We start from the raw sequence: 13,725 nt of genomic DNA, 5'->3' as shown, positions 1-13,725 counted from the left end.
TCCCCCACTCTCAATGGAAAAAGCCTATCCACGTCAACTCTATCTACCCCCCTCATAATTTTAAATACCTCTATCAAGTCCCACCTCAACCTTCTACGTTCTGGAGAATAAAGACCCAACTTGTTCAACCCTTCTCTGTAACTCAGGTGATGAAACCCAGGTAACATTCTAGTAAACCTTCTCTGTACTCTCTCTATTTTGTTGACATCTTTCCAATAATTCGGTGATCAAAACTGTACACAATACTCCAAATTTGGCCTCACCAATGCCTTGTACAATTTCAACATTACATCCCAACTCCTATTCTCAATTGTCTGATTTATAAAGGCCAGCATACCAAAAGCTTTCACAGTGCATCTGAAAGGACCGACTCCGACTCCACACAGTATCATTAAATCAGGGTTATCGGGGTGGCTGAGTAGTGCAATGTGTCTGAAAGGACCAACTCTGACTCCACACTGTATCATTAAATCAGGGTTATTGGGGTGGCTCGGTGTCGCAGTATAGCTGGGAGAGTCATCCCACCCTATCCACATGAGATTCCACCTTCAGGGAACTATGCACCATTATTCCTAGATTCCTCTTTTCTATTGCATTCTTCAATGCCCTACCATTTACCATGTATGTCCGATTTTGATTAGTCCTACCAAAATGTAGCACCTCACATTTATCAGCATTAAACTCCATCTACCATCTTTCAGCCCACTCTTCTAACTGGCCTCAATCTCTCTGCAAGCTTTGAAAACCTACTTCATTATCCACAACTCCACCTATCTTGGTATCATCTGCATACTTACTCATCCAATTTACCACCTTTAAACATTTCACCTTTCACCCTTAACCCATGACCTCTAAGTCATAGTGTAGGATTTGTACAGTTGCGTTTCTGAGCTGTGAAACTTCTGTGACACATGTCCCTAGATGCAGTTTGAGCATCTTTAAAAATAACTTATTTAATACAATCAACTTACTAGTTTTAATTTGTTAACATTATAAAATGATTTCCATGTGATAGATTAAAGAGTGTGGATAAGGCTGTGGTAGTCTGTAATACTATGAGAGAGGAATAGGTCTCCATGTCTGGTCAGAAACAGTCTTTTTCCCTGGGTAGGGCAGTCAAAATCCAGAGGACATAGCTTAGGATGAGAGAGGAGAGATCTAAAGGGGACATGAGGAGCAGGTTTTTTCACTGAGTAGGTGGTGAATATGTCGTCTCCAAAAATAAAATAATTAAATGAACTAAAATGACTGGGCCCTGTACACACACACTCTTGTTACGCAAACATTTTTTTAATTTTACTTGCGCAGGAGGAGAACAGCTAGTTTGATAGAATTGGCTTACCAGTTATAGAAATTTACCACTTGGTTTAAATTCTTTATTTGCAAGATCATTCGCCATTCAGAATAGAGGTATCAAAAGTCAATTGAAACTGCAAGCTGACAATTGATGATATTTTGAATTTGGTAAAGCAATTTACCCTTTGCTATTGGGAGTGCTTCACATCCTTCCATAATTTCAACCTCATCTGTCTCCGGCACTCCCTATTGTGTAAAGAGATGCTATGTTTTAGGAAGACCTTTCTGGAAAAGTCTCACTTGTCTGGTTTGAGTACACACTGGTTTGAGTCATCCCAACCTATCTCATCTCTAGTAAGCAGAGGTGTGTCTGGCAGTCTCACTCATCCACAATTGCCCCAGGCTATTCTTGCCTGGACGTTGTTTTTAAGCCCTTGCCTTACCAGAGGTATCACAGGTTTGAGGAATGAGAGAGTAGAGATGGGCACAATTACAATGTTCAAAAGAAATTTGGACAAGTATACGGATAGGAACAGTTTCAAGGGATGTGGTCCAAATACAGGCAGATGGGACAAGCTCAGATAGACATCATGGTCAGTATGAACATTGGACCAAAGAGCCTGTTTCCATGTATGACCCACAAGCTGACAGGGTGTGTTGGCCTTCATTAGTCAGGGGATTGAGTTCAAGAGTGTGAGGTAATGTTGGAGCTCTATAAAACACTTGGGAGTATTGTGTTCAGTTCTGGTTGCCTCATTACAGAAAGGATATGGAATCTTTAGAGAGGGTGCAGAGATTTACCAGGACGCTGCCTGAATTAGAAAGCATGTCTTATGAGGATAGATTGAGTGAGCTAGGACTTTTCTCTTTGTAACAAAGAAGGATGAGAGGCGAGGATAGAACTGTACGTGACAAGAGGCACAGGTAGAGTGGACAGTCAGAGTGTTTCACAGGGAAGAAATGGCTAATACGAGGGGGCATAAGTTTAAAGTGTTTGGAGGAAAGAAAAGAGAGGAATGCAGAAGTAGCTGTTTTCTTTTACAGTGAGTGGTTGAACACTCTGCCAGGTGTGATGGTAGAGGCAGATGCATTAGAAACATTTAGGAGTCTCTTAGATAGGCACATGGATGATAGAAAAATGGAGGCTATGTGGGAGATCAGAGTTCAGTCTGGTCACCTCATTAAAGGAAGTGATAGTCTGAAATACTATTTCATCTGTGAGAGAGGATAATGCCCTCAGCCACATTACACCTTCTTTGCTCGAGACTGATACCAGCATAGAAAGAGATACATTGAGGTAGATAGGGTGGTTTGGTAGCATAACGGTTAGCGCAAACGCTTTACAGCTCCAGTGTTCACTGATCGGGGTTCAATTCCCACCACTGTCTGTAAGGAGTTTGCACTCTCTCTCCATGACCACACTGGTTTCCTCCAGGTACTCTGATTTCCTCACACATCCCAAATATGTACAGGTAAGGTTAATAAGCTGAGTACAGGCTATGTTGGCGTGGGAAGTGTGGCGACACTTGCCGGCTGCCCCCAGCACATCCTCAGACTCTGGTGGTCATTGACACAAACTACTTCATTTCACTGATGGGAGGCGGGTTGCTGATGCCTTAAAACCAATTGCTTTGGGCAGATGGGGATCATCATATGTGGTTGGCAGCTCATCTAAAAGGAAAACTCTGATCTCAAACCTCCACTGCCTTGCGGCTATACCCACTCATGGGGAAGGCTTCAGGAGTAAATCCCGAGGAAAAATCTAGAGCTGGAGTCCCTAAGGCAGTCCTGCATTCAATTCAACGCTGACTGGCAACTCCTGCAATGTCACTGATGCCAAATTCTATCGGTTCCTTTGGATTCTTCATCTGCGTGGAGAGAGGGCGCCTGCTGCATGGGAAACAGCTTACTCTCCATATCATACTGCCCTGGCTTGTGTATGACGTAGACAGCTGGGATGCACCATCACCGTCAACCCTGACCAGCAGAGCCTATCAGACTGTTTAATTACTATTTTCTTACGGTTTAATGATTAATCGTCTGCTTGCATTTTATATATTTACTTATATACAAGAACCTGCTTAGCATTTTTTCGACTGGTCACAATATGGATAGAGAATTGGTTGGCAGACAGGAAGCAAAGAGTGGGAATAAACAGGACCTTTTCAGAATGGCAGGCAGTGACTAGTGGGGTACTGCAAGGCTCATTGCTGGGACCCCAGTTGTTTACAATATATATTAATGACTTAGATGAGGGAATTAAATGCAGCATCTCCAAGTTTGCGGATGACACGAAGCTGGGCGGCAGTGTTAGCTGTGAGGAGGATGCTAAGAGGATGCAGGGTGACTTGGATAGGTTAGGTGAGTGGGCAAATTCATGGCAGATGCAATTTAATGTGGATAAATGTGAGGTTATCCACTTTGGTGGCAAAAACAGGAAAACAGATTATTATCTGAATGGTGGCCGATTAGGAAAAGGGGAGGTGCAACGAGACCTGGGTGTCATTATACACCAGTCATTGAAAGTGGGCATGCAGGTGAAAAAGGCGAATGGTATGCTGGCATTCATAGCAAGAGGATTTGAGTACAGGAGCAGGGAGGTACTACTGCAGTTGTACAAGGCCTTGGTGAGACCACACCTGGAGTATTGTGTGCAGTTTTGGTCCCCTAATCTGAGGAAAGACATCCTTGCCATAGAGCGAGTACAAAGAAGGTTCATCAGATTGATTCCTGGGATGGCAGGACTTTCATATGATGAAAGACTGGATCGACTAGGCTTATACTCGTTGGAATTTAGAAGATTGAGGGGGGATCTGATTGAAACATATCAAATCCTAAAGGGATTGGACAGGCTAGATGCAGGAAGATTGTTCCCGATGTTGGGGAAGTCCAGAACGAGGGGTCACAGTTTGAGGATAAAGGAGAAGCCTTTTAGGACCGAGATTAGGAAAAACTTCTTCACACAGAGAGTGGTGAATCTGTGGAATTCTCTGCCACAGGAAACGGCTGAGGCCAGTTCACTGGCTATATTTAAGAGGAAGTTAGATATGGCCCTTGTGACTAAAGGGATCAGGGGGTATGGAGGGAAAGCTGGTACAGGGTTCTGAGTTGGATGATCAGCCATGATCATACTGAATGGCAGTGCAGGCTCGAAGGGCCAAATGGCCTACTCCTGCACCTATTTTTCTATGTTTCTATGTTTTCTATGTATCTGGAATTGCTCAGTGTGCCCCCTACTGGCCACTTTATTCAGAGATACAGCACAGAAAAGGCCTTTGAGCCTCGCCGCCCACCAACTCCTGACAACCCCGATTTAACCCTAACCTAATCACAGGACAACTTACAATGATCTGTTAACCTACCCAGTACATCTTTGAACTGTGGGAGAAAACAAGCACAAGGAGAAAATCCAGGCATTCCATGGGGAAGATGTACAGAGACTCTTTACAGAGGATGCTGGGATTGAAGTCTGAACACAGCTGTAATAGTGTCACGCTGGCCCCTATGCTAACGTGGCACCCGATGGTACAGTATGATACCATTCTGGAAGTTTCTCATGGTGTTGCATTATTTGAACAAGCATTTTCTCGTTGGTTGGTTGACTATTATCTGAAAATTTGAATGGAGTTGTTATCTAACAATAGCTGACCACAAGGCAGCTCCATCTTAGACTCTCAGTTCTTTTGCCTCTCCCTTCACTTAATGTATTTCCCTCGTAAACACAAAATAATCTACAGATGCTGGGGTCAAAGCAACACTCACAACACGCTGGAGGAACTCAGCAGGTCGGGCAGCATCCGTGGAAAAGATCGGTCGACATTTCAGGCCGGAACCTGACGAAGGGTTCCGGCCCAAAATGTCGACCGATCTTTTCCATGGATGCTGCCCGACCTGCTGAGTTCCTCCAGCGTGTTGTGAGTGTATTTCCCTCACTGTTCGTTTCAATTTTCCTTTGTTTTATCAATGCTTAATAAAACAACCATGAAGCAACAACTTTTGTGCCTCTTTCCTGACTTCTGAAAGAACCTTGGATTAAAACACCAGAATCCAACACTGCAGATCCAAAGCTGCGACGGAGATGTTTACAGTGGAGAACCGTGACATTAAAGCAGAGTATGTCCCTTACCCAGGAATGCAGAAATGGTCAACATGATGCCAAACAGACAGCGTTCGGGTGGAGATGTCCCTGTGTCACTGTGATGGAGAAACAGAGCAAATGAGCATTCAAGAATGGGAAAGTAAATTTATCACATCAATATCAAAACATACAGTAAAAAATACTCAACAGCTACTTTATTAGTTACCTCCTGTACCTTCTGCCACTGAGGATATGCAGCCCACTCACTTCAAGGTTCAAGCGTTCAGAGATGCTCTTTTGCATATCTCTGCTGTAAAGCGCTAACCAGTCTGGACATTATCCCCAACCTCTCTCAATTTCACCCATAAAACTTACACTCACTGGATGTTTTCTGTGTTTCATACCAGTCTCTGTAAACTCCAGATACTGTTGTGTGAGATCAGTAGTTTCTGGGATAATCAAATCAACACTCATTCCATGGTCAAAGTCACTTGGATTACATTTCACCCCATTCTGATGTTTAGTTTGAACAACTCACCATGTTGGCATGCTTTTACGCAGAGTTGTTGCCACACAATTGGTTGATTAGATATTTGTATGAATGATCAGGTGTACTGGTGTATCGAAGAAACTGGCAACAGAGTGCTTGGGGGTCAAAGCCATGGAATTCCTCACCCAGAGAGCCGTGGAGGCCGAGTTGCTGATAGGGGAATAGAGGGAGTCCCAGGATGGAGAAAGCCATGAAGGGGAAGAGGCAGAGGGGGCAGAACAAAGGGAGTAAGAAGATGAGAGGGGGCCTGGTGAAGGGACGGGGTGAGGAGAGAAAGAGGAGGGCGGCAAGGGGGCATGGGAAGGGGGTGTCGTGCAAGGGGAGAAAGAGGGGGCAGGCGAGGGGAGAAAAAGGGGGAGAGGGTGGGCAAGGGAAAGGGGGAGCAGGTGAGAGGGAAGGGGGAGAGAGGGACGGATGGGTCAAATAAGGGGGAGAAAAAGCGGATTCGTTCTATTCGTTTAGCTGCCATTTTGAACAGTATTACAATGCCAATCACAGATCAGTATGATAGAAACATATACTGACTTTATAGGGAAGGGATTTGAGAGTACTGGAGGCAGTTTGTGACTAACACTGGGCAAAATCTGAAAGTATTTTTTTTAAAGTTAGAAATTCACCTCTTTCTCCCTCAATTTTGGTTTCATCAGACCATAGAACCTTCTCCTAGCTGACTTCAGAGTATCTCACATTCCTTCTTGCAAACTCTAGCCAAGATTTCTTGAGAGCTTTTTTTATCCCCCCAACAATGGCTTTCTCTTTACCATTCTCCCATAAAGTCGCAACTGGTGAAGCAACCGGGCAACAGTTGCATGCCCAGTCTCTCCCATTTCAGCCACTGAAGCTTGTAACTCCTCCAGAGTTGTCATAGGTCTCTTGATGGCCTCCCTCACTAGTTCCCTTCTTGCACAGTCACTCAGTTTTTGAGGACAGCCTGCTCCAGGCAGATTGACAGCTGTGCCATATTTTTTCCATTTCTTGATGATTGACTCTAAGGGATATTCAGTGACTTGGAAACTTTCTTGTATCCATCTCCTGACTTGTACTTTTCCATAACCTTTTTGTAGAGTTGCTTGGAGTGTTCTTTTTGTCTTCATGGTGTAGTTTTTGCCAGGATACTGACTCACCAGCAGTTGGACCTTCCAGGTTCAGGTGTATTTTTACCACAATTATTTCAAGAACTTTGAATGCACAAAGGTCTCCAAAACCAGCTCTCCATTTAACTAATTATGTGACTTCTTAAACCAATTAACCAGTGATGATTTGGTGTCATATTAAAGGGGGTGAATATTTATGCAATCAATTATTTTGTATTTTATATTTGTAATTAATTTAGATCACTTTGTAGAGATCAGTTTTCATTTTGACATGAAAGAGTCTTTTTCTGTTAATCAGTGTCAAAAATAGCCAAATTAAATCCACTGTGATTCAATGTTGTAAAACAATAAAACATGAAAACCTCTAGCATAGAGTCTGGCCCTGTAGCTCGGAAGGGTAGGGAAAGGAAGAGGATGGCAGCAGTGATAGGCGACTCTATAGTTAGGGGGTCAGACAGTCGATTCTGTAGATGCAGAAAAGAAACGCGAATGGTAGTTTGCCTCCCAAGTGCCAGGGTCCAGGATGTTTCTGATCGTGTCCACAATATCCTGATGTGGGAAAGAGAATAGCCAGAGGTCGTGGTACATATTGGTACCAACGACATAGGTAGGAAAAGGGAGGACGTCCTGAAAAAAACACTACAGGAAGTTGAGAAGCAGGACCACAAAAGTAGTAATCTTGGGATTACTGCCTGTGCCATGTGACAGTGAGTACAGGAATACAATGAGGCAGAGGATAAATGCGTGGATGAGGGATTGGAGCAGGGAGCAGGGATTCAGATTTCTGGATCCCATCTTTTGGGGCAGGTGTGACCTGTGAAAAAAAGGACAGGTTCCACTTGAATCCCAGGGATTCTAATATCCTGGTGGGGCAGTTTGCTAAGGCTATTGGGGAGAGTTTAAACTAGAATTGTTGGAGGGTGGGAACCAAACTGAAGAGACAGAGGAAGAGGCGGTTGGCTCACAAATAGAGAAAGCTTGGAGACAGTGCAAGAGGGAGGATAGGCAGGTGATAGAGAAGGGATGCGCTCAGACTGATGGTTTGAGATGCATCTATTTTAATGCAAGGAGTATTATGAACAAAGCAGATGAGCTTAGAGCGTGGATCAGTACTTGGAGCTATGATGATGTGGCCATTACAGAGACTTGGATGGCTCAGGGGCAGGAATGGTTACTTCGAGTGCCAGGCTTTAGATGTTTCAGAAAGGACAGGGAGGGAGGGAGGCAAAAGAGGTGGGGGTGTCACACTGTTGATCAGAGATAGTGTCATGGCTGCAGAGAAGGAGGAAGACATGGAGGGATTGTCTACGGAGTCTCTGTGGGTGGAAGTTAGAAATAGGAAGGGGTCAATAACTCTACTGGGTGTTTTTTTTATAGACCTCCCAATAGTAACATGGACATCGAGGAGCAGATAGGGAGACAGATTCTGCAAAAGTGTAATAATAACAGGGTTGTCGTGTGTGGGAGATTTTAATTTCCCAAATATCGACTGGCATGTCCCTAGAGCGAGGGGTTTAGATGGAGTGGAGTTTGTTAGGTGTGTTCAGGAAGGTTTCCTGACACAATATGTAGATAAGCTTACAAGAGGAGAGGCTGTACCTGATTTGGTATTGGGAAATGAATCTGGTCAGGTGTCAGATCTCACAGCATTTTGGAGATAGTGATCACAATTCTATTTCCTTTACCATAGCATTGGAAAGGGATAGGAACAAACAAATTAGGGAAGCATTTAATTGGAGTAAGGGGAAATGTAAGGCTATCAGGCAGGAACTTGGAAGCATAAATTGGAAACAGATGTTCTCAGGGAAACGTACGGAAGAAATGTGGCAGATGCTCAGGGGATATTTGCGTGGGGTTCTGCATAGGTACGTTCCAATGAGACAGGGAAAGGATGGTAGGGTACAGAAACCGTAGTATACAAAGGCTGTTGTAAATCTAGTCAAGAAGAAAAGAAGAGCTTACGAAAGGTTCAAAAAAACTAGGTAATGATAGAGATCTAGAAGATTATAAGACTAGCAGGAAGGAGCTTAAGAATGAAATTAGGAGAGCCAGATGGGACCATGAGAAGGCCTTGGCGGACAGGATTAAGGAAAACCCCAAGGCATTCTACAAGTATGTGAAGAACAAGGGGATAAGACATTACAACCAATCAAGTGTGACAGTGGAAAAGTGTGTATGGAACTGGAGGAGATAGCAGAGGTACTTAATGAATATTTAGCTTCAGTATTCACTACAGAAAAGGACCTTGGCGGTTGTAGAGATGACTTACAGTGGACTGAAAAGATTGAGCATGTAGATATTAAGAAAGAGGATGTGCTGGAGCTTTCGGAAAGCATCAAGTTGAATAAGTCGCTGGGACCAGTCGATATGTACCCCAGTCTACTGTGGGAGGCGAGGGAGGAGATTACTGAGCCTCTGGCGATGATCTTTGCATCATCAATGGAGATGGGAGAGGTTCTGGAAGATTGGAGGGTTGTGGATGTTGTTCCCTTATTCAAGGAAAGGGAGTAGAGATAGCCCAGGAAATTATAGATCAGTGAGTCTCACTTCAGTGGTTGGTAAGTTGATGGAGAAGATCCTGAGAGGCAGGGTTTATGAACATTTGGAGAGGCTTTGTCAAAGGCAGGTCGTGCCTTACAAGCCTGATTGAACTTTTTGAGGATGTGACTAAACACAGTGATGAAGGTAGAGCAATAAATGTCGTGAATATGGATTTCAGCAAAGCATTTGATAAGATACCCCATGGGATCCAAGGGGACATTGCTTTGTGGATCCAGAACTGGCTTGCCCACAGAAGGCAAAGAATGGTTGCAGCCGAGTCATATTCCACATGGAGGTCGGTAACCAGTGGTGTGCCTCAGGGATCTGTTCTGGGACCCCTACTCTTCGTGATTTTTATAAATGACCTGGATGAGGAAGTGGAGGGATGGGTTAGTAAGTTTGCTGATGACACAAAGGTTTGGAGGTGTTGTGGATAGTGTGGAGGGCTGTCAGAGGTTACAGTGGGACATTGATAGAATGCAGAACTGGGCTGAGAAGTGGCAGATGGAGTTCAATACAGGTCAGTGTGAGGTGGTTCATTTTGGCAGGTCAAATATGATGGCAGAATATAGTACTAATGGTAAGACTCTTGGCAGTGTGATCAGAGGGATTTTGGGGTCCGAGTCCATCGGACAGTCAAAGCTGCTACGCAGGTTGACTCTGTGGTTAAGAAGGTACATTGGCCTTCATCAATCGTGAGATTGAGTTTAAGAGCTAAGAGGTAATGTTACAGCTGTATAGGACCCTGGTCAGACCCCACTTGAGTATTGAGCTCAGTTCTGGTCACCTCACTACAGGAAGGATGTGGAAACCATAGAAAGGGTGCAGAGGAGATTTATAAGGATGTTGCCTGGATTGGGGAGCATTTCTTAGGAGAATAGGTTGGGTGAACTCAGCCTTTTCTCCTTGGAGCGACGGAGGATGAGCGGTGACCTGATAGAGGTGTATAAGATGATAAGAGGCATTGATCGTGTGGATAGTCAGACGCTTTTTCCCAGTGCACAGTTTTAAGGTGCTTGGAAGTAGGAACAGAGGAGATGTCAGGGGTAAGTGTTTTTACACAGAGAGTGGGGAGTGCATGGAATGGGCTGCCGATGATGGTGGTGGAGGCAGATACAAGAGGGTCTTTTAAGAAACTCCTGGATAGGTACATGGAGCTTAGAAAAATAGAGGGCTATGGGTAACCCTTGGTAATTTCTAAGGTAAGGACACGTTCGGCATAGCTCTGTGGGCTGAAGGGCCTGTATTGTGCTGTAGGTTTTCTATGTTTCTAAAACTTCCAAGGGAGGGAGGGAAGGAGGGATGGATGGATGTGAGTGTGAGTGTGTGTTTTTTTATACACACACACACACACACACACACTTTATATATATATATTTATCAGCCTGGAAGCCGACGTCACTTCCGCCCCGCAAAAAGCAGGGATGCTGGGAGCAGGCACTTAAGCGCACGTATTGAAACAGTAAGCAGTTCAACCAGACCCTGCTCGACTCTGTGTTGCTTTCACTCGTTGAATATCAGCACGACCACATTGGTGACCCTGACGGTCCAACGGCATTTGGACCCAGCATGAACGACTCGGCTCTGCAGAATGCAGTTTCCCTTAAACTGCCAACCTTCTGGACCACTCAATCCCTGGTCTGGTTCGAGCAAGCAGAGGCCCAGTTCCAGATCAGGCAAATTGTCTCAGATGCCATCAAGTATTACTACGTGGTGGGCGCCCTCAACCAGGAGACAGTGGGCCGCATTATCGACTTTCTGCATCAGCCCCCGGCAACAGACAGGTACGAGGCACTGAAGGCCCTGTTAATTTGGCCTCTCCCACCGCGAACGGGCCGCGCGGTTACCGCATATGGACGGCCTGGGCAACTGCGTGCCATCAGCCCTGATGAGCGACATGCTAGTACTGGCAGACGGCCATAAGTCTTGCCTGCTTTTTGAACAGATCTTCTTGGAGCAAATGCCAGAAGACACCCGCCTCTTGCTAGCAGGTGAAGACTTCAGAGACCTGCGCGGACGTGCTTTGGCGCGCCAAACAAAATGGCAGAACCGCCATTGAAATTAGTGCTGCGGCTTGGCCGTAAGTCCAGCCCTCCCACACCCCAGCAGCAGAACACGTAACACCCACACCAAGGGACGGCACCACTTCTGAGTCTTGGTGTTTTTATCATCAAAGGTGGTGTTCCGGGACCCACCGCTATCGATCGCCATGCTCATTCCAGGGAAACACCAGGATCAGCCGTCGCTGATGGCTACAGCGGCTGGTCACCGTGATAGCCTCCTCTACGTTTGGGACAAGCACTCCAGGAGTAGATTCCTAGTGGTCAGGGGGGGCTGAAATCAGTGTCCTACCCCCCTCGAGCCACGATACCCAAACTAGAAGAACAGGACCGGAACTTACGGCAGCCAACAGCAGCACCATTTGCACCTACGGCACAAGAACCATCCCCTTGCAGTTCAGTTCCAGCCGTTTTACATGAACATTTACGCTGGCCGCAGTATCACAGCCATTGCTGGGTGTGGACTTCCTCCGCACGCACTGCCTACTACTGGATTTGAAGGGACGACAATTGGTTGATGCAAAGACGTTCCAGACTTTCTCCCTCGGTGAGGCCAAGTTACTGGCCCCGCACCTGGACTCCATCACTTATTCCGACAACGAGTTCGCCAGAGTGTTATTGGAGTTCCCATCTATCATCACGCCACAGTTTTCCTCAACAAACCCCAAGCACGGCGTGATACACCACATCCCCACACAGGGACCTCCCCCTCGTGCCCGGGCCCGCAGGCTACCGCCCGACAAGCTCCGCCTCGCGAAGGAGGAATTCAAGAAGATGGAGGAGATGGGGATTGTGTGGCGTTCCAACAGTCCGTGGGCCTCCCACTCCATATGGTGCCCAAGTTCACAGGAGGGTGGAGACTGTGCAGCGACTATAGGAGGCTAAACGACGCCACCACGTCCGATCGCTATCCGGTACCACACATTCAGGACTTTACGGCCAACCTGCATGGGGCGCGCATCTTTTCGAAGATTGACCTGGTCCGAGGGTATCATCAGATCCCAGTCCACCTGGATAATGTACTCAAGACGGCCTTCATTACCCCCTTTGGCCTGTTCGGGTTCCTCAGGATGCCGTTCGGGCTCAAAACTGTGGCGCAGACATTTCAGCGCCTGATGGACGCAGTAGGGTGAGATCTGAACTTTCTGAAAGACTGGATCAACTAGGCTTATACTCATTGAAATTTAGAAGATTGAGGGGGGATCTTATTGAAACATATAAAATCCTAAAGGGATTGGACAGGCTAGATGCAGGAAGATTGTTCCCGATGTTGGGGAAGTCCAGAATGAGGGGTCACAGTTTGAGGATAGAGGGGAAGCCTTTTTTAGGACTGAGATTAGGAAAAACTTCTTCACACAGAGAGTGGTGAATCTGTGGAATTCCCTGCCACAGGAAACAGTTGAGGCCAGATCATTGGCTATATTTAAGAGGGAGTTACATATGGCCCTTATGGCTAAAGGGATTGGGGGTATGGAGGGAAGGCTGGTGCAGGGTTCTGAGTTGGATGATCAGCCATGATCATACTGAATGGTGGTGCAGGCTCGAAGGGCCGACTGGCCTACTCCTGCACCTATTTTCTAAGTATCTATGTTTCATCTACCTGGATGACATACTTATCGCCAACTGCTCCCGCCAGGAATATCTAGCACATTTACGCCTGCTCTGCCGCTGCCTAAACGACTACGGCCTGGCTATCAACCCCGCCAAGTGCCAGTTCGGCCTACCCGTCATCGACTTCTTGGGACACCGGTTCGACCGCCATGGAGCTGTGCCCCTGCCGGCAAAAGTTGAAGCCATCCGCCAATTTGCCAGACCCAGCACTGTTAAAGGCCTACAGGAATTTGTTGGGATGGTTAACTTTTATCACCGTTTCCAGCCCTCAGCAGCCCGGATCATGCGGCCCCTTTTCGGCTTGATGTCCGGCAAGGTCAAAGAGGTCACCTGGACAGAGGAGGCGACGGCGGCTTTTGAACAAGCCAAGAACATACTAGCAAATGCCATGCTCTTGGTCCACCCCTGGTCGACGTCCCCAGTGCCCTCACTGTGGATGCCTTCGATGTGGCAGCTGGCAGCGTGCTCGAGCAGCTCATCGAAGGCCAGTGGAAG

At 46.2% G+C, this 13,725-nt stretch overlaps 1 protein-coding gene across 1 annotated transcript in view; it reads right to left on the bottom strand.

Annotated features, from left to right (window-relative positions):
• LOC134355589 (DNA damage-regulated autophagy modulator protein 2-like) overlaps positions 1-13,725 on the bottom strand; it is a 98,037-nt gene that overhangs the window by 42,203 nt on the left and 42,109 nt on the right. The window contains exon 3 of the mRNA XM_063065679.1: positions 5,423-5,490. Within this exon, the coding sequence (XP_062921749.1) occupies positions 5,423-5,490 (68 nt within the window). The remainder of the gene's footprint in view (positions 1-5,422; positions 5,491-13,725) is intronic.

Source organism: Mobula hypostoma, chromosome 13 (genome assembly GCF_963921235.1).
Source record: "Mobula hypostoma chromosome 13, sMobHyp1.1, whole genome shotgun sequence".
NCBI classification, from domain to species: Eukaryota; Metazoa; Chordata; class Chondrichthyes; order Myliobatiformes; family Myliobatidae; genus Mobula; species Mobula hypostoma.
The sequence above is the reverse complement of the archived record's forward strand: the minus strand, read 5'-3'. Positions and strand labels throughout refer to the sequence as shown.